The sequence below is a fragment of the Caloenas nicobarica genome, chromosome 15 (assembly GCF_036013445.1).
Source record: "Caloenas nicobarica isolate bCalNic1 chromosome 15, bCalNic1.hap1, whole genome shotgun sequence".
Lineage (NCBI taxonomy): Eukaryota > Metazoa > Chordata > Aves > Columbiformes > Columbidae > Caloenas > Caloenas nicobarica.
In genome coordinates this window covers 9,373,960-9,398,937 of record NC_088259.1, presented here as the reverse complement: position 1 = coordinate 9,398,937, position 24,978 = coordinate 9,373,960, and the positions used below count along the sequence as shown (strand labels likewise).

The window sequence follows — 24,978 nt, the reverse complement described above, 5'->3', positions numbered from 1 at the left end:
GCCGTCTCTGCAAAGCTTCCCCTAACGCACTGAAAATTGCCCAACGCGCACTGGCACTAATCCCTCCAAACCCCCTCCAGCTGCACAGAATTCTGTCTGCTCCTCCAAAACTTTCCAAAAATTATTCACCGCCTCTCCCCACCACTAAGCTATTTCTGGAAAACAACAAACGGGAAAAGAAATCACAGTTTGCAAACACCGAGTCATTGCAGTTTGAATGACAGGCTTCCTAGTCACGTCCTTGGAGGCCAACACACACCAAGGCGCTTCTGAGCTGAAGAAACATTGTGAGTAACTTGTGAAAATAAAAACATGAATTTTCCACTCCGGTCCCGTCAGTGGTGACCTGGCCCATGAAGCGCAGACGCAAACACTGCGGTTGCTCATTTCCTGCAGCTCAAGGTACCTCAGACACAAACCCAACTGTCTGTGCAGCCAGCGAGGGGTGGGAATGCGGATGGAGGCATCTGGAGATGGTTCCTCTGGGGCTGGTTTCAGAGAAACATGGAATAATCTTCCTGTTTGCAATCCTGTGCTCTCAACCAGCCTGTCCTTCCTTCTCATCTACACAACTACCAGAGAAGAGTTTTACCTCATCACCAACCAGAAGAACTCTCGCTCCACCAGTCCTCAAGTAATACCCCAAACTACAAGATATTTAACTTTTCATTAACCAAATTACATGTGAATCGCATCACAAGCAAGTTAATGTTACTGTAAACGGAGAACCACTCGTCATTAGAGAGGGAGGTCATAAACAAGGTAAGAAAAGGTGACGAGACCAGGTAGCTTCATGTTCTCCAGAACAAAGGCTGTAGAATGTCCATCACACCAAGCCTTGAGGGTGCCTGAACAGCACAGCAACAGGTCTCAGCTGAGGAGAAGATGGTTCTTGCATACCTCACACCCAACAGGTTGCTGTTCAGAGCAAGAAAAACACACACAACCAAACCCACAAACAAACAAACCCCCACATTCTTAGAAAGAAGGATCTGGACATATGTTGTCTGTGGAGGAGGCAAACAGACCCCACTGCTGGTGGATGCAGAAAGGCGCTGATGAAGGACAGGGCATCCATGACACATTTTCTTGAGAGTTATGGGAATATTTTGTTTGTCCTTTTTAAACAAGTGGGGCATTAAACTGACCTGGCAAGAAGCAGGTTCAAAGTGACAGCAAAACAAATGAGCTGGTTCTTCACAGAACGTTTGGCTAAGCTGTGGAAGCGCTCGCTGTAGGACACGGGTGACAAGTTCATTTGCATTCAAAGGGAAGTGGATGATGAGATGGAAACGCAGCAGAGGTTTCTTAATATAGAATATACTGAGGAACCTCTGGCTCACAGAGTTCTCGTGCTGCAAATAGCTCCGAGGCTGAGAGTTCTGCAAAAACCACCACTCATGCCTGCCATGTTCTTTTAGCCTTTCCTAGCCATTCTTTTTTTGGCCACCACTGGAGATGGAATGCTGGGCTGGACGGACCTTTACTCTGACTCAGTAAATCTGCTGTTGTGTTCTGATTATTTGCTGCAAACTATATCTGCCTTTCCCTATCTTTACAAATTCTAGGGCCGTATTCACCCCCAGGTCTGTGGTACACTGCCACAAAGCAAAGCACTGATTCACCTTGCTAAGAACACCATAGATATTTTCTTTCCCATGCCATTGCCTGGTACAACATGGGACGAAGTTTCACTGTAACTAGCAAGGTTATTCAGGTAAGTGGCAAATATAGAAGTCATTACTACAAATGACCCACGGGGAATGACTCATTTCCCCAAATGCGGCTTTGTACTGGATATCTGAATAGAACAAAAGAATACTTCCAGTTGGAAGGGACCTACAAGGATCATCTAGTTCTGCCAGCTTCGTTGCCTTCCTCTGGATACATTCAAGTACCTGAATCTGAAATAAAGCCTAATCTAGTAGATCAGACTATTTTAATCCCCAGTCTAAGAGATGCGCAATCAGAAAAAGGGTAATTTAGAAGAAAATCTAGACTGAGCAAGTTCTGTGATCTATCTATGAATTATGAAAATGCACATTAACTTGGGGAGTAAGGAGAAAACCACATCTCAGAATTACCAATTCCACACAAAAAGCACAGAACAGGGCAGTACGATTGCTCGGCATACAACAAGGTGACTCCACAGGTTGTTGCCTGCACAGCTCTGTATGGGAACATATTTGGAGGAAGTTCAGCAGGAGCTGCAAAGATGTAAAAAAGACACTGTAAGGCAGAGGTGCTTCTATCACAGTGCATGACATGGAAAGCAATGAAACAAGTGGTAAATCTTCCACAAGGATTATGGGGCTCTTTCTGTAAACAGAGGGATTCTGTTTCCAGGGCTGTCCACATGGTTCTCCTGAAAAGCACAATTATTTTTTTATCAGGAAAAATGGAAACCAGTAAACAAGATAACCTTTAAGAACTGCTCCCAGCACGTTTTGCAGCAAGTGAAGTCACATAATGGACATTTAAAAGGCACATCATCCTCAGAATTGCAGTTAGAGCACTGGAATCTTCCTAGAACAGAGAGAGAGGGGCAGAAAGAGGGGGAGAGAAAGAGGGAGGAAATGACTAAATTCCAGTAACCATCTGTGAAATTCTCATGCATACGCATTTCCAGCGCATCCCAGAAAACAATGACTATGAGCTGTATGAACTACCTTAGCCATGCAATACCCAGCCCTGTCACATTATTTCTTTTGCATGACCTCACTCAGCCTCTCGGTGCTTCAGATCCCCATTTAGAAACTGAGGTTTACAAGGAAGTTGCCAAGAAAAATCTGTAAGTTCTCAGGAAAACTATTACATCATTGTAATAAAGACAATGAAGTACTTTGAGGAAACACAGGTGGTGACAGAAAGCACAAATTCTACTTTGCAAACCTCACTAATCATTATTACACCTAAGCAAATATAGACACGAACCAGTCATCACTTAACAGGTTATCAGTGTAATTCTCATTTGTATAACTTATCTTTATCCCCTAGCGTTAAAGAATTGCATCTGAAATCTCACATATACCTACCGCATTCCGGCTCCAGTTCCAGGGGGAAGACAGGCACAGCTCCGCAGCCCATGGGGGCTCTCACGTTACCGGTTTCTTCTGGTACTTTGGTCTTTGGCAATTCAAGTTTGCTCTTCTGGCTAAAGCAGAAAGTGGAAATCTTCTGAATTTTCTCTGGTGCTTTACCCTTAGAAGTGGTTGCATCTAGTATAAAAAAAAAAAACAACAGCATACAAAAAAATCACGTAATGCAGAACACAATACACAGACTGCACAAAACACCATTAGCAGTAAATTCAGTAATTTCTCAACCACAATTTGAATAACTATTTTTTTATGCCATACTGCTTGGTAATGGAAGTTTCTGGTACTAACATACACTATTACTGAAAGGGACCCTTTATATTAAGAGTTCTGTGGAAATTCTTCCTGGACAGGGTGAATCTCAATCTCCTCCTGCTCTCACCTCACTTAGATGCAAAAATTCTGCCTTCATGCATAATATACTTCACAGTTTAAAGAAGATAATACTATAATTTTTTTCTTGTTTACTTGCACTTCCCCATTTCACATTGCCTTCTACTTACTTTTTTTTTTTTTTAACCACAACTTGAACACTGCCAATTGCTTTGATCTTCCTTCACACACCTCGTGCAGGGAGGCCCTGGCCCCCAGCTAAGGCTGTTGGACACCAGCCCATCATTATCAATAAGATTCTAAGTGTCAGACAAATGTTCATTCCCCACCTTGTCCGTGGCTGTTTTCTCCTCCAGTGCCCCAGCTCTCCAAACTCTGGGTGTTCCCTGCACCTCGCACCGGCTGCTGCAGCTGCTTCTCTTCCCCACCACCGCCCATTCCCGTCAAACCCTGACACAGCTCTTTGAACCGCTCTTTGTGATGAGGGCGAACAAACATGGAAAACCCTGTGCAAAAGAAAATACAAATGCATAGGAAAATAAACACCTGAGCATGGAAGGCTGCTTGCTTTGGAGGGGAGAAATTCTTCGGAAGCTGAACAATATCAGTCATATTCCTCAGAGTATCTTCAGGTTGGTGGAACACTTGATGTTTTTGTTGATTTTATAACTATGGGGTTTTCTTTGCCAGAGGACAGAGGAGTATTTGGTATGGAAAACAACCTCAACTTATCCCAAAATTCTTTTGCTCTCTACAGCTAGACATTGCAACAAAACATAAATACCTAATCCAGCCCTTCACCTGACAACTGATCTAGTGAAATTAGGCATAGACGCAACATCTGAAAAGACTTCTCCAAAAGCCAATTTCTTGTTACTGTTTGGTTGACAAGGATTCGAAACATATACGCGAGAATTCTAAACCAATCCTAATCATGACTTACTGCGAAGCACAGACAATTCTACCACAAACTCGTCTGAGGTAAAAACCTTTGCTGAGGGAAGACACTGACTCTGGGTGACAAAGAACACTCAGGGAAGATGATGAGTCACGGTGCCATATGGTTCATTTCCCTCCGGCTCTTCACTGTTTCAAGACTAATCTGATTAGTTAATGCATCAGAAAAAAAATATTTTCTAAAAATTTGTAGACTATGGCATCTATTCAAGGTCAATGGAATCCTTATTGTTATTTCCTAAAGACAACAAATGAAACTATATCAGCATTTCCCAGCATATGCCAAATCCATCGTTTCCCGCAGGAGTTCACACCAGAGACATGGGAGAAGGTGGAACTGGGTGTTAAGTGGCACAAGACAAGACATCTCTCCAAGGCAATCAAGATCTGCATATACTCTGCCTTCTTTTTTTTTTTTTTTTTTAACAATAAAGCCCAATTCAAAATTCTGAAAACTTGTAGCTTCTTAAATCATTAAACCCATGATAGAAAAAAATAAACCACTTCTGAGAAAATAAATATCAGCTTGAAATTTCTAGAAGATTATGATGAATGATAAGGATACTAAATTATGCCACAGTTCCATAACTACTCTCAGGTAAAGCTCTGTAGAAGAACGGTAAACCAAAAGTGTGATTGTTATCCCCAAACCTGGAAGCGATGGAAGAGCTCAGCATCAGTATAACAGCCAACGCTCAAACAAAACTGAGTCAGTTGTCAGCACCGGCTTTTCTAAAGAGCAATCACTGCTGGTAACTGAGGAGAGAAAAAGGCGATGAAATCATCTGACTGAAGTGAGCCTGACTGAAGGTTATGACTGGAATTACTGAGGTCATATCTGATGTTTTTAATGGGCAATTTCTAACTGAACAAACAGAGATAACATTTTAGAACCTTGACATTTTTGCTCTTTGAATGACATTCATTTAACACATCTTCCCTGCTGCTCCGTTTACCTGGTTTGCAGAACCAAATGATGGGAGAGGCAACACTTACTAATACTAAAAGTTCTTCCCGAAAGTGGAGAGTTTGCAAACTAATGACCAGTGAAAGGTTGCTGCTCACATGAGATCACAGCACCTACATCTTCTTTTCAACTAAACAAAAATCCCTTACTTTGCAGGAGATGAAAGTCTTCTGGCCTCTCAGTGGTGAGGGCTGCGATCACCGATACCATCGCCTCATAGTTGTCTGTCTTCTTGTAGGCCAACAACGCTTGATAGAACTGGCTGTAGGTGCTTTTGTCCAATGCCCTTTTCACATCGCTGAGGTAGGAAGCCCTGAGGACCTGGTGCTGATCCTTCCTTGAGCTTGAGACTTTTTCAGCATCTTTCCTTGGAGCTTGACCAGAATTTTGCCCTGGGAGACAAAGAACAGGGTGAGCAGGGCTTGGGGAAGACAGAGACATTGGGTCACTCCTTTGGATCCACTTCTCTTTTCATTCAGAAGGGGGTTCTGGACTAGTTCAAAGTGCCAAAGCCAACACTCGCTCCTGGAAATGGCAACGGAGCAAAGGAATTCTGGGGATCGCTCTTAACATATTCCAAAATTGTTTTTACTTTTTTTTTTTTTTAAACTTTTAAATGGAAAAATGTATCAGATAGTCACTAGAGAATAAGAAGAAGGTGACACAGAAGGTACTGTGCACAGAGATCAGCAGTAAATCAGGGTTTGTGCTACACTGAAGGAGCAGAAGCATTGGAAAGAGATGGCTGAGCCAACTACACTGGCCTGGCACATGGGCACAGACACTGCTGAGAGCAATTTTAAAGAACAGATTTCTCACCCCTTATTAATAAAAGGAGAAAAGGGGTGTGTGTGTGTGCTTCCCAACAGGAAAACAAAGTCAAAAAAGAACGACTAACCTGAAATAACACAAGATAGCACAAGAGCAAGGTAGGAGCCCAACAGGAGGCAGGAGCAGCTAAGAACATCCTGCAAAACTCCAAGGGGAATTCTGTTCAAAATGTGAATCTTTGATTTCCAACACGTTGTAGAGGAAAAAGGTCTGTTTTGCATATTACAGGTATGCAAATATAGATGAAGTACACTATAAGAAACTGATTTAAATTAAGCAGCCACAACTTTTGATATTTAGATCTTTATTCTCCACTAAAGAGCTTTTAAATATGTTAAAGAAGATAATGAAGTCTTAAAAGACGGGCTTAGTTCAGTTTCCTGAAAGGGGAACAACATGGGTGTGAATTTTATAATCAGTACCTTTTACTGCACATCATCCAGCATTCTGACACTTCAACAGGAGCACACTCGATGGAAGGAGTGAGCAACAGAAACAATGCTTGCATTTAGTGCTACTATTTTCTCAATTACTTTTAGTGGGAACAAGTTTCTATGAAAATCCATCTCACGGACCTCAGGACAAAATGATTACGAAAGATTCTGTTTTGTTCAAGTGCTCTTAAAATACAAAACAAAGCAGGAAGACAAATCAAAATAAACATCACGGCTTCATAGACAAAAAACTTTTAAAGCCTTCCAAGAAACATCATCTTTTTATTTATTTTTTTAAAAAGAGAGGATTAGTCTTTGACTATTCTTTACCCTCTAAAGAAAGACTTCTAAGCTGTCTAGATATCCTACTCGTTTCCTTGGGAGAAATACAAAAAATTCCCAGTTGTTCTCAGGAAGAACTATAATCAAATCACAACTGAGCCTTTGACTTCAAAAATAAATACTGGACAGCATGAGGTCAGAGGGGTGTGTACAGAAATTACACGCAATCATGAGAATACATTTCTAGTCTCTGTTTCTGCAGAAAAAACAGACTGTCCACGTGACGAGTGTAACATTACCTATAACAAAACAGGAACTGTTTTCTTCTTCATACATGGGTTCCTATTGACCTGATGTGACATTACGCTCCCTAAAAAGCTCTTCCCCGAGCCCTGGACAAACAGAAGCCAAACAGCCTGGTGCTCAGCTTGCCCTTCCCCTCACTGACGGACACCAGCCCTGTCTCCAGGGCAAACTTCTGCCTTTACTGGGTTTCTTTCACATCTACCTTGATTGAATTTGTCGGCTTTTGTGTGTTGTTTTGTACGATCCTTGCTGAAAATTCCGAATTACCATGGCTCCTACCTACAGACGGTGAGCCACAGTGCTACGCGAGCACAAAAAACATCAGTTTCCACCAGCACAATTTACAGCTGGTGATGAAATAAAAGATAAGGTGTTACATGAAGGGTACCTGCACCATTCAGTTCTGTTGCCAAGTGGAATCCTCCTCGGTTGAGGTGAAGCCCAGGGTTCAGCTGAGCACACGAGTCCATTGAGAATGTGCTTTTCTGCTGACTCTGCTTTTCTTCTGTTAAATCAAACCAGTCCATTAACAGTGAACTTGGTGAAGAACAAACATAGGATGCACATTTCAAAGTGTGCCATTCTATGCTGAAAACACCTGAAGGTGTAGATGCATTTCTCTGATAAGAGGGGATGAGCTAACACCCTGCTTTTTTAGGATTTTAGTGTTCCGGGGCTTCAAAGATTTCACGAGCTCTGTGAGGACATGATTATCCTCTCTTCACAGTTCTAGTGGCACTATGTGGGTATCAAAGAGGACACACACAAAGATTTTAAATCCACAGACTAGATTCGTAATTAAAATAGATCTGTAAAATCCTTTTGAAATAAAATGGCACCATTACTAACTGCGCAGTAACCGATGCTCAGGCATCAGCCCATGCTCGTGGGAAGGCAGGCAAAGGGATCATGCAGAGACTTGGCTCAATATTGATTAAGCTAAATAGCTTTCCAACCTTTTATTTCTATTTATTAGACACATCTTGCTCTACAATTGGGTAACGTCAATTAAATGATCCAACTGCCTGCCCAGTGCTGAAACAAGCTCCTCACCGATGTTCCTGGCGAGTCTCTCCCTCTCCTCCCGCAGGAGGCTGTGCTCAGGTTTGTAGCCACAGCCCGTGCCAGTCAGACTGCAACACGCCTCGTCAAACTCCTTCTTATGCTGAGGTCGAACAAACTGGTAAAACTCTGTCATCAGAGAGAAAGAAGAGGGAGGGGGGGAAAAAAAAATAATAAAGTCACTCCGTAACCGGTAACAAATGCCAGAGAAACATACAATGGCAGGGCTTCTAGTTCAGGTAACATGAAGATAAGAAGTGTAGCTAAATAACTTAAAATCTAAATTCATTATCTAATATTTGCACATTAAGCACACTTATCAGCTATCATGCAAACTTCCACCCACATCATTACAAGTAGGTAATAACTGTAATTTTTTCTGGGTAAATATGAAGTAGCTTACCTCTTGGTGAAACAGGTACTTGCAGCTCCCTCCTAAACCGTGAGGTCAAAGTATCTGCCAGGTGGATACTCTGAATAACTGATATACTGCTGATTTTACACCTCATCGCATTTACTTCCTATAAAATGCTTGCCAACCAAAAGCCAAAACCTCAAATGACCTTCAAGTTTCAGGTGCCTGTCACTTTTAAAAACTAGACCTAGGCTTTAATTTGATGATTAAATATTTTCTTATTTATACAGTAAGATCAGCAAACTGGGAAACTGACTGTGGCTGCTATTAGTACTAAGTGCTCACACTGAGCTTTCCATTCCTTAACCTTAAAATTAACCTTAAACAATTTACACAATGCCTAACTATGCTTTTTTTATTTTAGTTGATGAAAATGTCACAGAAAAATCTGTCTGTTTGCTCACAAGTTGAGAGTGAAATGAAAATTTCCAGAGAAAACACTCTGTTAAACTAGAAGAAATGTTGGTGAGATTCCAGTTCCTGTTAATGCAGTTGTTAAAAGAAAGTACCAGCTAAACCAGTAAACTACCCATGTCTACCCAGATCACTTGACTTTTATCTGCCATTATTTAAATAGAAAATTAGATACTCTGTCTACTTATTTACTGCTTTAACACTGAACCCTTATGAACACATCTATCTAACAACCACACTCCTGATCTTACCTCCTAAATCACAGGGAATAAGCTACGCTACTTTTAGGTAAAGTTTAAAATAACAAAAGCTTCCACAGAATGTGATATTTTTTCAGACCTGTCAAGGTGCAAACTAACATATGATAATTAGATTGAGAAGATTTTGTGTGATCTGGGGATATAAAGTGATGAGTGTTAATGATTATCATCCCTATTCATTTTTACCTCAAATTAAAAACATCTACCTCTGAAATACTCAAGTCTAGTCAAAAGTAAAGGTCACGTCTTATAAAGATACTCAGGAAGTTGCCATACCTCGTAACAAAACATGCTTTTTTTCATCCTCCAGAAAGAGGGAGCTCATTTGAGACAACATGGCATGGAAGTCATCTGTCTTCTTGTAGTGCTGAAGAGCCTTGGAGAAGAGATCGTAGTTCTGTTGGCTCAGGGTCTCCTTCACCGTTGCGATGTACAGCGTGGCTCGGGCCTTCTTGGGCTCCGGCAGGTCTGCTTTCTGCTCAGCTTGCTGCAAAGACAAGGCGGCCTTTCAGTAAACATGACCTGAGGAGTCACTCTCACATGAATTCACAGGGAAGCACTACATTTGCAATTCCGCCAGCACATAAAACAATTAAAGCTTTCAACTAAGAGGTTACTGTCTCTTGAAACTCTGGTAGTCACCCCTGTAACCGTGTGTTATTTCCCAGAAAACCAAAACAGTTTCAGTGCCAAAGAATAAGCACAAATTAACTGGTCTACCTCCTGGAAACGTCCCATTCACTGAAAAACAAATCTCTGAAGCAGGGGATAAAAAGAACAGAGAATGTTAAAGCGTTTTGGTTCCTCTAAGGCATTTCCTGAAGACACTATACACATGAGCAAGCTGGATTGCTCTCTCATGTTGGGAAACCTTCTTCTACAATCACAGGCAGCAGGGACTCAGAACAATCACTCCCTTGTGAAGTGTCTGTGCAGCACAGTGCACTCACGCACTTGGAACATTTAAGCTCTTGGACCCTTGTCATGTGTCCTCAAGACAAAACCAGTATCACTGGAGCAACCCTCTGGGGCACAAGTATACTATTAATTTCCCCAGATGATTATTCTATTTATTTCTAAAATATTAACCCCTCTAACATCTACGAGCGTTCATTCCCCCATGTAAAAGTGATGCGCTATTTACCTCGCTGACAAAACGACTGCTTCAGAGGAATATTCCTCTAGAAGCAGCCAAGTTCCATTGCACAATTCTATTCTTCGGAGAAGGCTTAATAAGAGAAATGACATTTACTCCAAACCTTGAGGTGAGTCTGACTCATTGTGACACCAAATAGCAAGGAACTGCAAACACAACCTCCTGCGATTACCCTGCTCCCTTCCTCATCTTGAACAGTATCGGCTTCTGGATCTGTGACTACTTTTAGCAGTTCCATTTGCCAGGTGATCAGGAGGCAGACAGACAGACGGACAGGCAGGCAGTACCTTGGACAACCGCTGGTGCACACGGTCACCCAGGGGATTCTCAGGGATTTATTGGGATTCTTAAGCACAATTGTGACTCGTAGCTGCATAATGAGTTAACTGAGTTTGGAGACGGGGCAAAAAAATCTCACGCAACTGCAAACACCACAATGACCCACCGTGGGGGGTGGGATGTGATCACTTACCCAACGGGCCAGTTACACCACTGGAGGCTCTACCACCAGCTGGACTGGATGATCACTGTAGATCCCTTCCAACTGAACTATTCTACTCCAATCAAAATAATGAAACCACCCACCACACCTGGGCAACATTCACAGCCAGTCAATGCCAGAAAACAAATCTTTTCATCTATCAGCCCCACCTGGGCCTGTGTTTGATTGGATCTATGATGTCTAGATTTGAGAAAGAGCACAACAGAAATAGATTTCAGATGTGTATTGATGAATATTTATGATTTGGAGAAAAAACAATTGTTTTGGCATTGTCATCTGTCTGCCTGGAAATTTCCAATTCAAATTAAAGCAGTTTGCAGATCAAAGAGACGGTACAGGCAAACACATACTGTATTGCTGACCAGCTTTATTTTCTTCCTTCCTCCTTTCTGCTCATCTGTTAACCTCTTCTCATACTGAAGGGAAAGTGTTGACAGATGTTGGGCCTGTGAAGATTAAAGGAAGAAAGGTCCAAAAAAATGCTTTTCAGTTATTGTCAATTTAATTTAGCAATTTCCAGTGGTAAAGTTTGTTAACCCGGTTTGTGACACCATTCAAGAAAGTGAAATAATCAAACTAAACTATTGCAACAGAGCCTGGGACACACACCTGTTTCTAGAAGGTAATCACTTACTGGACAATTCAGAAAAAGAGATCAAAACAGAGGAAATTAAAGACAAAGGTTGTCTGGAGGGTGTAAATTCCTAATGAAGCAAAGCTGGACTTATAGCCAACAGTTTTGGGGTAGCCCTGGAATCATACACATCAACCTGTGTAACTGGGGCCTCACATGCCCCTGTGCTTTCCTGCCCAGACATACTACTGGAAATACCTGGAAATACTTTCCCACCTGGAAAAATTGGAATACAAGCAACAAGTCAAACACTTATGCACTAAGTCAGAAAAACGATCAATAGCATCTTCTTATGCTAGACTATGTGAAGGCACCACCTTGAAGAGCAGGATCCAGAAGAAATAAGGCTTCTGAAAGATAAGTTTCCATAAGGCATATCTCACAATGAAAACTGATCGAGGGGAAGTGCCAAATCATTATTTAAATGGATTGGGAGACGATTTCTTTTGATTTTTTGAGATGACAAAGACTTCTTTTCTTCTTTTTCACCCCAAGCAAATTGTGTCAGAATGACAGCAGCTAAATTTCTATTATTCAGGGAACGAAGGTGCAGTATAACCTTGATAAAAGAAAAAACAGTGACACAGATACTATGATGGGCAGTGAAGAAAGATATGAACACACACTAACCCCATTACCAGTCCAAATGCTTGTTAAAAATCAGCTCAATACTGAACTCTGAGCAAACACTGGCTGCCTCAGAGGTGCTGCAGGGCTCAGGACCATGCTCCCAGACCTCTGGTGCCAAAAAGCACCAATTTAAGCACAGCACAGGATGATCTCCCAGCTCTCTGCAAGCCATGGATGAGAAGTAACACCAAACACAGCCAGCAGACACAAGCTGACTCACTGCCAAGCTGTTAGGATCATCAACTTAAATCTGACTTGAAATGCTGGACACTGTCAAGAGCAGTGCAGCTGTGTTAACAAGATGCTGTAGCTGAGTTTCCAAGGCCCTGGAGACGGGCCAGGCTTTCCAAAGAATAAGTTCTGGCGTCTGCGTTGTGGTGGCCCACGGGTGATGGAGCCGATTTCTCAATCAGCTGCACACAAGTTAAATACTCACTGTACTTATTCGTTCAAGTTTGTACATTGCCTCTGTGTTGTACACTCCATCCAGCTCCCTTAGGCCTCCGTAGATATTCCCCAGATAATCCTTACACCTCCACTCTTCCTTCGGCATTTTGCCCCTAAGCAAACTACCTGGGGATGTTGCAATGACAGGAATTCCTGGAGTTTACATGCTCGACATCAGCCAAATCAAGTAAAACACTCCTGCTGATGGCAGCCAGGTAAGGGAGCTCCCCCCAACAACTGCAACCAGGGGCTTTGGGAGAGCAAGAACACAGCCTAATCACTGATGGACTAAAAATACCAATCCAAGGGGAAAGAAGACACACAGCACAGAAGCAGCTTTGTTGATCTTAATGCCACAGTGGATTTTTGTTTCAGATAAAATTTTCTGCAAGACTGCAATATTCTGCAATATTCTCTGAGGCAAAGATTTTTCATCCGAAAGTGCAATTTCTAATTCATAAACCCTCCCCCCCGCCTTTTTTAAATTCAACATCCAGTCACATACCAAGTGCTGACACAGATTCCCACCCAGGAGGAATTGTGTCTCTACCAACCTCTTCTCTGGAGAGCTCTTTGCTCTTTGCTCTCCAGAGAGCGTGGTTAACTTCCAGGAGTCTGTATGATCAGCACAGGTGTGTACCTGTTGGTTATCTACTTGAACGTGGCAAGGAAACCCTTTGATTAAGTTTAATTATGAGAACTTGCAGTCACTAGTGCCAATTACAGTGAGTTTTCCTTGAAAGAGGGTTGAACTGGGACTTTCACATCAACACCAAGCTCATTTTGCTTTAGAGTCTGCAAGTTTTACCCATAGCAAGTATTTTGCTCCACTATTGCCGTTACCTTCTCCTCTCCCGACAAGTCACTCTCCTCCTTCTCTGCATCTTCACTGCTCCTTTCGTTGCGCTCCAATGCGTCCAGGAGCCCAATACAATGTCGTCGAGGTGAGATCAGCTCTTGCTCATACTCCATGCACAGGCTGGGCGCTCCATCTCCATTTACTGGCATCACAGCATAATACAGATGACAAATGAATATTCCACATCATCTCTTGCATTTTCTTTGACTTAGTAATACCTCAAAATCTTACATGGCAATCCACAAAGATGTGTTCATTTATTTAATTTTCCACATCTGGTAAAATTGCATTTATACTTAGTAAGAAGGCTGGTTTTGTTAATCGCTCCAAAATTGCTCAAGCATTTGTTACCACAACCTGGGGGACTTCTCTCAAACTTTTCCTTCAGTGATGGTCATATTTAACCTCAGAATGGCTTAAGATCAATGGAAAAAAGGTTTTACTGCAATAGTTTTCTGTGTTTAACTATTTTAGCATTATGGATTTCCCAAAAACTGTATTCCTGTTTTTAAGAGATCCTGGCATGAAAGAGCATTTATTATTTTTAAACAGAAGGAGCTTTTTTAAAGCCTGCAATTTTACAGTATCAGTACCTATAAGACACGGTCATCCTCAGGTTCCAGAAATACATATTCTCCCTCATCAGGATCCAGGCATACTTGGCTTTAAATAGAAGCTACTTCTAAAAGACATTATCTTCAAAATCTATTTCCTCTATTTTGTTAAATTACTTCAGAGTCAGTTACTAGGAAAAGTCACTATTTGGAGAATAATGGAAGTATATTAAGCTATAAATTAAAACGACAGTACGTGAAACTCTTTAGCCAAAGCTATGATCACAGATGCAGTTTGATGTTACAGTTAATGCAGCGCAACTGAAAATTTCTATCACAAGAGGAAACACAGGCTCTTCCCATCACCTCCAGTCACACATTCCAGCCCATCCTTGGAGATGGAGCTGCTGCTCACAGGGATGAAAGGTAAATTGGTTCCGCAAGCTCAGACTTGCTCTGCGGTTGCACAACAGATGGATTAGAATCAAGGGAAGGAGCATAAGCACATGGTTGGAAACAGAGGGAGAAAGAAGTGGCGGCCCAAGTAACTCTTTTCAATGACAACCTGTGCTCACACTGGCTTTGATGTACTGTGAAATTGCCTTCACACTCAGTCACAACTGCTTTAGAACCGCAGTTTTAGACACAACTTCATTGTTTTGTTCCAAAATAGCAAGCACTCTAGAGTGGAACGTTCTGAAATATCTGACGTGAGAAATACTTTCTTCTTTGGCATCAGCTAACCACAAATTTTAAATACTGCTTTCTTCCAAGGTCAGTGCCCTCCTTCTGTTTTTAGATTACTGTGTAAGACTCATTAATGCAACAGCATGGAAGGAAGACACATGAAAGCCAGTGTTAGTCAGAAACAGACTTCCAGTTCTTATTTTTTAAGCTCTCTCTGATATTCCACCAAACTCCTGTTCTGCAGGACACCTTTTCAGGTCCCATCTGGCTCTTTGCTCTGTAGTTGCAGCTGGTTCCTCTGTTTTCAGATGTGGCGCTGTGTCCCTTCTGATCACACTTTGACACTGTCTATGAGCTCTCCTCGCTTTCTCTCCCATTCCAGTTTCCAGTCCCTTGCTCCTACTTCTTTGATTCAGTTTAAAACAAAAAAGTAGATCTGCGAGGGCTCAGACCTACCTTTTCTTTTCCTCTTCAAACTGGGAACATGGTCATCCAAGTTTTTGGCTTTTTGCAGGGAAAGGATCTGCTCAGATGAAGTAGATGGTGCCAGATCACTTTTACTTCGGGAAGTAGCCAAGCCAGCAGGGCACTGCGGCAGGGGTGGGGGCATCTGCAGGCAGTTCAAAGCGTTAGAGCAGGCAAAAGCTACTCTTCCATTCCACTTCTTTTGCAACCAAAAATCCCAGCAACAACCCAAAGACACACACTCTCTCCTTAACAACCCTTGACGGCAAGATTGTTAAGCATTCTGGATTTATGTGCTTTTGAAAAAAGGCTCAAATAACTAGGAAGTGACACAGATAAAGTGTAGTACACAGGCTCAGCACTAAGTGACCTGTGTTACAGGAGAAAGGTCATGATGCTGCTAAAGAACAACTGCTTCCTAACACTGTCCCTGCACCTCGGCTCCTTCTGACTTACTCACCATGAAACTCCCATTTATGATCAGAAAAAAAAAAATCATCAAGTCATCCAGTATCTGTATGTAACAGATCCAGTATCCAGCATCCATCTGTAACTTATTATTTCAAACAACTTGTATTTGGCTAAAGCATATTCCAGGAAGTCATCCAAGTCTGCATGTGAAATTTTAAGTGTGTATTTTAATCTCCGATTTGGGGACAACTCATTCCCCATTCTGGTTTCCAGCCCATTTCTTGCTATGGACTTTCTCCAGTCAATTAGAAAGTCTTTTTACAATTTTACTTTTTAAATTGAAGAACTATTACTAAGAAAAAGAGTTTCTTAATGCTAAGAGAGAAGCCATATTAGTAAAGATGACCCAGAGATGAACTGTAATATCAACTGATAGGTTGGTCTCACTCTTTTAATCAGTCAGCTTAGATTTAAATTTATGGGTTTGACTGATTCTTCGACACATAAACCCTCTCCCTGAGGGTGAGGTAGGAAGCTTTTTGATGTTAACATCAGTTCCAGTATTTGCATAACACCCAATGAAAGCTATGTTTACTTAGGAGGGACTGGAAAACGAAGGTTTTTTTGTGATCTAACCGAATGAGTTGTGCAGCATGAGAACACATCCTGTCCCAGCTCACTCTTGGAGAAAGATGAGCCACAGCTCCTTTCCCAAAAAGCTTCCAGTGCTTAGAAGTGACAAGTGAATCCATCACATCTCTCACCTGGCTCAATATTTCCAGTTTCCAACACCATCAAGAATTTTTTTGTTTGGGTTTTTTGTTTTGTTTTTAAAGACACTTACAATTTCTTGAGCAACACGGAAGAAGAGGGAGACGCTTCTGACAGCGTGCCCGAAGTTGTCATAAACGTTCACGTACGGGCGAACCCAGGACGGCAGCTTGCTCCTCACATCGCTGGTTGTGAACCTGCATGCGATTGGAAAAGGGGAGAATTATTTGCCAGGTTGGCCTAAATAAACTGAACAAATGCTAGATCAGGGTCCAAAAGGATATGGGAAGAGCAGCAAGACAACAAGACTGAAGCAGTGCAGTGACCATCACGAGGCGACGTCTTCACTCAGGAGAAAAGGGCTTTGTTGATACCCTGTCCCACATAATAAGCCAGTTCCTGTCTTTCGTCCACAAAATCTTTAACTGTGCAACCGCGGCACTGAACTGTGTCCTGCTCACTGGTCCCAGTCAAGCCTCAGCATTGAAGACTATCAGTTAAACTCTTGTTGCTTGTTATATACATATTAATGGATAGTAGTGAAATGTAATATTAACATAACATATATTAATATAGTTTGTTGTTTCGAAAATATAATCTTTCCTCTTTTCATCCTCCTCTCAAAAAGCTGCAGTGCTGGCACTGCCTTCTCAAATGAGAGACAGAGAAAACACAAAGCCAGAAGTTATCATCACATAATTTCCAGTTAGCATTACAAACATGAATTTAACAAATTGGCTTATTTTGCATTAATACCACTCATCTCCTTCTGCAGCTCCAAGACAGTATATTTTGGCAGCAGAAGGTAATAAGCTAGTTTCTTTCTTAAAGTAGTGCAATTGTGATAGAACCTGTTATATAAAATTAGTCAATCACTTACAAACTGTAGCCTTCCCCAAACAGTAACGTCAGCAGATTTATATACAAAATACCAACACCCATGTTGGGAGAGAAAGATGCTGATGTAGATTTATGTTCTAGAGCGAAGGTTTCACCTGTGGTCACAGAGGAAGATGGCACCGTAGTCCTGGCGATGCCGGATGACGCGGCCGATGGCCTGATTGACAGCACGGGACGCTTGCTGGCTGTACCACTCACGCCCAGACAAATACTGCAATGGGGGGAGGAAGAATTAACATTACTTATCAGGTAAAACGTATTCTCTGTGCTGTACAGTCAAGTATTTCTTTCTAAATAAATGAAAAAAATGTATCAAACAAGATCTACTGACAAATCTCTGAAAGCCTAGGAAAAGCAAATAGAGTTGATTCAAATATCACACCTGACTTATGGTGCACAGAAAACTCAAGTATTAATAGTAATATCCAGCTTGAGGGGCTATTTGGTACATGATGCACTGACAGCCTTGGTAGCACAACAGACTCGCCATATTATTTAAGACCTAATGGCTTATCCTGCAGGACAATAAACTTAAATTTATAATGCCATTCTTATGTCTGAAGCAAAAGAAAAACAAACCCAAAGCCAAAGCAAAATGAAACACAAAAAACCAAAACCAAACACAGCCCACACACCCCCAAACCACCACAACAAAAATCTCCAAAGCAGCCAGCACAGGAAATTCTTGCTCGCTCTCTCCCTGGATGAATTAATTCCTTCAGAAAGAGAGATGGATAATATGCACACAAAGATTGGGACTGAAACTTTAATTATACCATTTTTTCAGCCAATATTTGATTGAGACTATGCCACTGGAAATGGAATCTAAAACCCTTAAATTATTTAAAAAAGAAAAAAGTGACTGTATTTGTGACAAACTCCCAAGGTTTTCGATATTCATGATCCCATGAGACATAGGGGATAACAAAATCCAAAATCCATAGAGAGAAGGGGGAGAAATGATGACGCGAACCTGCAAACAGCCCCCAGTGCGGAGCTGCCAGCATTACCTGTGTGCCCGCCCCGCTGCTCCTCAGCTCGTCCAGGAACTGCATCTTCAGCACCACCCGGGGCTCCAGGCGCGGGGGGAACGGCAGCCCCGTGATGACGACACCTCGGCCGTTCATGTCGGCAAAGTCCAGGCCTTCGCTGGCCTGGAGAGACAGCAGTTTGCATTCTCAACAGGATTTGAAGTGATGTTTCAGAGCAATTCAGCAGTTTTGGCTTTTCTTCTCCATTAAATTAAATCCCTAGCCAAGTGTACTTTATGAATATGTTATGTATAGTTTCAACTAGATTTTTTGCTCTTATTACCAGGACTTTAAGCTTTGCTTTTTCTCTGGGGACCCTGGACAAAGCCTGCCTCAGCCTACACCACTAATGCAGGTGAATTATTCCTGGATAAGCAGAACAGCTGTATTCAGATGTCAGTCAATACCTCCAGTTAAAATAAAATAAACTAAAAACCACGATAACAATAAAAAACCACCACCACACAAACCTGTCCTTCACCCCCTCAAAACAGGAAAGAAAATTGTGGTGAACTTTTAAAGACATTCCCAGCCTAAATACAACTACTAAAAGAATAAGAGGGACAGAATCTCCTCTTTATAAATAGGGCTGTATTTTTAGGTTTCTTTCAGGGAACAGAGAACACAACTTGCTAGAACCTACTGCCAGTGTAAAAGCTGAGCAACAATCTGGGAGGGAATCTTGAAGCAATGGCTGGGAAAAAAGGTAGTTTTAGAGCTTTTGACAACACGGCTCTTTTGGTTTGTCTTCTCAAACATTTCAAATTTTGCAGTCATACTATTAACTCTGTGACTACAACAAACTAAACATCTTCCAATTGTGTGTTACTGCAAAGCAACATCTCTCCACAGACTCTGTTCCGCTCAGGGTAATACACTATTTCTGGAAGGACGGGCACATTCGGTCCCACCCAACAAGAGCTGAGTCTTTTCTTCATTGATCTAACAGCCGCTTTGGAGACCGGGACTGAAGGTTCCAAGAAGTGGAATCTTCTCTTGGTAGGCAGTAACCAGCAACAAAAGGCTCTAAGAGTAATTATGATTTTGCAAATATTTCCACCAATATCATAAATCAATTTTTCAACACTGGAAAATTTCAATGAAAGGCCAAAGAACATGAAGTTAATCTAAATTCTTTGAAGCTGAGCAACATTTTTGGGTTTCAATGGGGTTGTTCCAACACGTTTGATTACAAATGTTTCTTTTAGTTCTCCAAAACAGTCGTTCTCATTGAATGGGTTTTCGGTGAGCAGCCAACAGGAAATGTAAGTATGATGCTCATCTCCTTTAAAAGATTCCAAGGTGGATCTCTTTATTAAAAGTAGGAATGAGGCATATATGACCTTGACATAATTTTGAAAAGGCTTCAGGGCATCCTACATTTCTTGGGTTTTTTCCCCCCACATATAATTACAGTAACATAATAGAAATGTACTGAGATCTAGAATTATGTGTTTTCCAACAACTATATAATCTGATCTCAGATGAAACAAATTCTCGGTTGTATTACCTTCCCTCGACATACTGCCAAAAATGCGGCTCCGTTGGACTTCGGACAGACAACTTTATCATAGTAGGCATCCATTACCTAAAACATAAACTAGTTTAAGCAAGAGCAGGAATGGTATCATCCTTTGCATATGCATAAATAAAATCCTGTACTAGCTAAACTTTACTTGTACACAAAGGTCTAAATGTGATTCATTTGGCTCAGTATAATTTTCTTTACTTTTACTCACTGCAAATGTAAGAAGCCATCTGCTTAGGAAATTCCCTACATTACTGTGGAGTCTAGAATGTATCTCGGTAAGCATAAAGGTTAAAGTCAGATACTTCTGATAAGAAAGTAAAACACGGTCTGTCCTGTGCTTCTGCAGATCCTTGGTTAAAATAGGCAAACCAGGAAAGTAATTCAAGAATATGATTTACTCGAAGAAGCAAACAGAGCAGCTATAAATAAACAAGCTGACACTGCACAATTCCTTAACACCCAAAGCAGGACAAGCTGGGAGGAAATGTGCAGAACATTAAAAGCTGCTGACTGCTCAAGTGACAGTTTCCACCACCTCAGTTACCCAGTACATAAGTACATCAGCTGCTGTTAAATCACCGGAATTCAAATGAAGACTTTACTCTGTGCAACTGGCCAAGAGAGCATAGGAAGGATGCATAAAAGAACTATAATTCAAAGAAGCTCTCAGAGAGTCTTAATTTTATCCTAGGATAAAGTTTGGGTATTTTACACCCAAACACATTTTAGAGATAGTATTTAAACATTAACACAGTTTCTGAAAATGTTATAGGTAGGTAATGCAAATAATCAACCTCTGCAAAGCTTCCTTTGTTCCTGGGTTCCACAAACATTGGCTTCACTTCTTCTATTCTTTTAGCAAGATCATGCTCCTGTGAAACAGATAATGAACATATCAGAAACAGTCATGTCAAATGAAGCACACACCAGAAGTGCCCACAAGAAGAGAAACACTCAGGAGTGGCGAGCACAGACTTCCCAGTGCAGCCTGTTCCTCTCTTGCCAAACAGAGGAAACGGAAACAGAAACACATGATTCTGACACCACTAACGGCGATTCCTTGCAGTTGGCGCATCTCAGATATTATGCAGACAAGAGATTCACTTTTTTTTCTTTCCAACCTACAAGTTCCCAACATCCACCTCCCAGAGACCTGCTCCACAGTCCCACCTCTGTCCCTGCACCCACTTTTGAGGAAGAGCGTTTCAAACAGAATTGTTCTAACAAGTCTCACCAGTGACATTCAAGTCATGAGCACAGAAGTTATAGAAGTTATGGTTGCAACAGTTTCAAATTTAAAATAAAAGAGAAATGCTCATACGGGGATTTTTTTCCCTAAAAACTGAAACACTCAGACCAACTGTAATTTGGAGGTTTAATACAGAGAACTCTGGTGAAACCAAGTAACTCTGAGAGGAGACCAGATGAGATAATCAGATTCTTTCGGGTTTGGTTTCTACAACACTGCATTTCAGCATATTGTGATCAAAATAAAAGCAGCCCGACCTGGCTTTTTACTTTCCAGATTTTATAATGTACTTATTAACACAGAATTTTCAATGAGTGTGATTAGATAGCCCAAGTACAAACTGTCTGACACGTGTAACCAAACCACCTAGTAAAGGCAGAGCAATTAACGTACCCTCCAATATTCCAGGCTCTTATCCATGACAGGATACGATGGGAAGAATACCAAGAGTCCATGCGGTACAACCCGCACCAGGTTACCTGCAATGAGATAAAGTGTGTAGCTGAGGGCATTTCATCCTGGGCTGGAACACACGGGCTGCAGAGGAAAAAATAAACTAACAGCATGGGATCCTTCCCAAAGCTTTTCTGCTTTCTTGACACTAATGTTTGTATATTAGAAGCTGTTTCATTTTTTTAGATCATTTCATAGGCTTGTCAACAAGGTAAAAACTTCAATACAGATGCCTAACTAGCTTTCTAAAGTGTAGTGTTAACAGGATGAAAGATTGAGCTACACCAAACAGTACAGACGAAATAGACAAATCATCTGCTGTATCTTCCCTCTTTGTCCACTGCAGTCTGAACATCCAAATCAATAGATGAGGTACCACAAGGTTGCTTTTGAGAGTTTTCCAGCCAAATAGTATTTACTTTAGTGAAACACACATTTTGTGAAAGTATTCTCTTAAGTTCACCTTTTAGGCCAAGCTGAACACCTCAGAGCACTCTCCTCCATTTCCTTCAAACCCTTCTAGATTTAATAGAATCCTTTCAATCCCATCTCAGCCAAGCTACACAAACGCTTTTATTCTGCCTTCATGTGTTAAAGTTTTATAGTTCTATTATATTTGTAAAACATTACCAAAACAATAAATGCTGATTTAAGGCAGGATTGACACAATGCCTTTAAAAATATAACAAGAAATTCCATTAACTTCTTGTGATCCTTAATTGCTCTGCAAGTGATGCTTTGCTGCACCATCTCTGTGCACTGATTTTCTAGTCTGCATCACTCTGACAGTGTTTAGGAACCACACTTTTGACCCAAACACAAACACCTGATAATAAAAATGATCTCCTAACTTGGAAATACTAAACTAAGGACTCAAACTCTTTTTCACATGCAATTACAGGAGGCAGCTGCCTGAGCAAACAGACAGCATTTGGATATGCAATGCAATCCTTTACCTTTCTCTGTCTTATTATATCTTCTTTAGTATTTCTCCTTCTAGATTTCTAAAAATCCTGTGCAACAACCCATTTCTAAATTCCGCACACTTCACTTACCAATTGTTTTCCCCAGAGAAGATAAATAATCCCCAGAAAACCTACAAAGAAGAAAAACCAATTAACATCACTGTATTTCCTTTTCTGTTTTTCCTCTGATATTCATCTCAAATAGCGTGTCCATACCCCCCAGTGCTCTCATTCCTGTGACAATCACCCAGGCCAAGGACACAAAATTAGTAATATCTTGACTACACATTACTATTAAATATTATTCTTATTAGCACTGAAGATGATTTAAGCTTTAATATTATCAAAATGCAACAAGAGGAAGTGGGCAGCCATCCGAGTTTTATGATTAATACCAACAATTCAAGGGTGACAGTTCTGCCAGAAAAATCTGCAGGTACCGCCAAGCCTGACTAACGTTACAACTATTCAAAATAATTATTGATGAATTAGGTGTGGTGAGGCTGCAGGGGCAAAAAGCGTGAATTTGGTTACTATGGTTATTATTTACACACGGCATCAGCCAAGTAAATCACTTGCTTTGACTGAAAAAGTGCTGCTCTATATGAATGGTACTTATCCATTTCTTCCAGCCCTGACTGAAAAGCCATCTGATCTCTCGTGCCTTTATGTTTCTTTTTAGTGCTCTGCCATTTTGCTTATACTGTTTTCCCAGGAAACTTATACGTGCAGGGGAAAAAAAAAAATATATATATATTTGTAAGACCTACAAATACCCCTGCCACCACAGAGACATTGTTAAAACACAAACACTGAATTCCCCTGTTCAAGGAAAAACAGCTATTCTAGGCCTTAGGGGGTGGAATCCCCAGCCTTACTCCTTCAAAAGACAGTATTTGCAACAAAACACACTGAAAGAGGACACTAAGCTTTCAAAGTGAAAAATACAGTCTGAGGGGTTTCCAGACTGCTGCTTCTCTGTAAAAATCATTTAAAACTGCTGAGTCTCTTTCCAATTCCATGGAACATCTGGCATTTCTCCCTTTTTTCAGTAAAAGCTCTTTGAGATTTTTTTTTCTGTGTTGCTAAAAAGAATAACTTGGACCTGCAGCAGGCTAAATTAGAGAATTCTCTGCTATGCAGTCTATGCAGTTGAAATTGCAATAGATTTAAGAATGTGCCTACACAAAAATATGTATACTACTGGAAGAAAGTTAAATGGAAGAACACTTGTATCACACACCAGTAACTGCTCCTCATTTCAAAATACTAGAGAACTACTACACCCTTAACCACAGCACCAACATGCTGCTGCTCTCCAGTAACTTCAGAGAACTGGCAAGGACAGAACCTTCCGCCATGTGCTCAAAGCAAACTGCCTTTTCAAATTATATACAGAGATGCCAATGAGATGCAGTACTTTGCGCAATGGAAGTCAATCTACAATGAAATCAAGTTGTGGCCTTCCTTGTCGGCAGTATAGATGCACTGTCTACTCTGAAGAACAGATACAGGCAAAGTGATGAAAGCTCAGAGAAAAGCAAGAAAAATGATGATGAAAAGCTTGACAAACATTTGGATGTATTTTCCTTAAGAAGGCAACGCAGAGCTGAAAGAGAGGCCGGTCATGGTGACAAGCGTTAAATATAAAAATAGTTGTTGCAAAGACAAGTCATGTTTCAAAGCAATTAAGTCTTCAGCAAAGAAATTTCAGATGGAGGTCTGTGTCAGTGAGGGTGGGCTGCTCCCTAAGGGACAGGGAGGTGGTACCTGAGCGTGATACGAGGGTGCAGGGCAGGGGTCTGCAAGCAGAACCCAAAACGTCAGAACACAAAACTTCAAAGGAGAATTCCACATGGAAGTTCATTACCTTCTTTCATAGGTAGAAGTAAGCACAGTTCCATCAGGTCCCTTAGGAATGATCCCAACCCAGAGCTGGTGTTTATCGATAACATGAGGATTCTCCAAGGAAACGGGAAAAGGGCTGAAGGAACACAAAAGATTCCAGTCATTACATGATTCCCTGCTGGCTGCCAGTCCAGAACACTCAAAACCTAAAATCACGAGAACAGATTGCAATTTTTCAGTGACGGTTCTGTTCACACATCCAGGCACTTACATCTGCATCTCCATTGTAAACGATGAGAGCGGGGAGAGAGTCCCACTAGTCAGGATAATTGTCCTGACTCCCTGTCGAACAAGCTCATGCATGCTGTACCCAGGGCTGAAACACCAGTAGCTCAAGGTCTTTCCTGTATCAAACAAAGAGAAAACACTAAGAAGAAAGTCCGCAAGCGGAAATATTACAATATGACAAGCATATAGCAAATTGCATCTGAACTGCTGAAAGTAAACCAGGCAGCATCTGAAGGTA

General features: G+C 41.3%; 1 protein-coding gene across 1 annotated transcript in view; it reads right to left on the bottom strand.

Annotated features, from left to right (window-relative positions):
- Positions 1–24,978, bottom strand: part of RTEL1 (regulator of telomere elongation helicase 1) — a 42,510-nt gene that overhangs the window by 2,016 nt on the left and 15,516 nt on the right. Inside the window, exons 17-35 of the mRNA XM_065645492.1 lie at positions 24,724–24,856; positions 24,475–24,588; positions 22,695–22,735; positions 21,580–21,665; positions 20,732–20,809; positions 19,917–19,994; positions 18,386–18,529; positions 17,471–17,586; positions 16,549–16,672; positions 15,285–15,438; positions 13,572–13,729; positions 11,368–11,463; positions 9,636–9,846; positions 8,262–8,399; positions 7,597–7,713; positions 5,505–5,747; positions 3,761–3,937; positions 3,036–3,218; positions 2,423–2,526 (exon numbers count right to left, since the gene is read on the bottom strand). Coding sequence (XP_065501564.1) covers positions 2,423–2,526; positions 3,036–3,218; positions 3,761–3,937; positions 5,505–5,747; positions 7,597–7,713; positions 8,262–8,399; positions 9,636–9,846; positions 11,368–11,463; positions 13,572–13,729; positions 15,285–15,438; positions 16,549–16,672; positions 17,471–17,586; positions 18,386–18,529; positions 19,917–19,994; positions 20,732–20,809; positions 21,580–21,665; positions 22,695–22,735; positions 24,475–24,588; positions 24,724–24,856 — 2,495 coding nt within the window. The remainder of the gene's footprint in view (positions 1–2,422; positions 2,527–3,035; positions 3,219–3,760; positions 3,938–5,504; positions 5,748–7,596; positions 7,714–8,261; positions 8,400–9,635; positions 9,847–11,367; positions 11,464–13,571; positions 13,730–15,284; positions 15,439–16,548; positions 16,673–17,470; positions 17,587–18,385; positions 18,530–19,916; positions 19,995–20,731; positions 20,810–21,579; positions 21,666–22,694; positions 22,736–24,474; positions 24,589–24,723; positions 24,857–24,978) is intronic.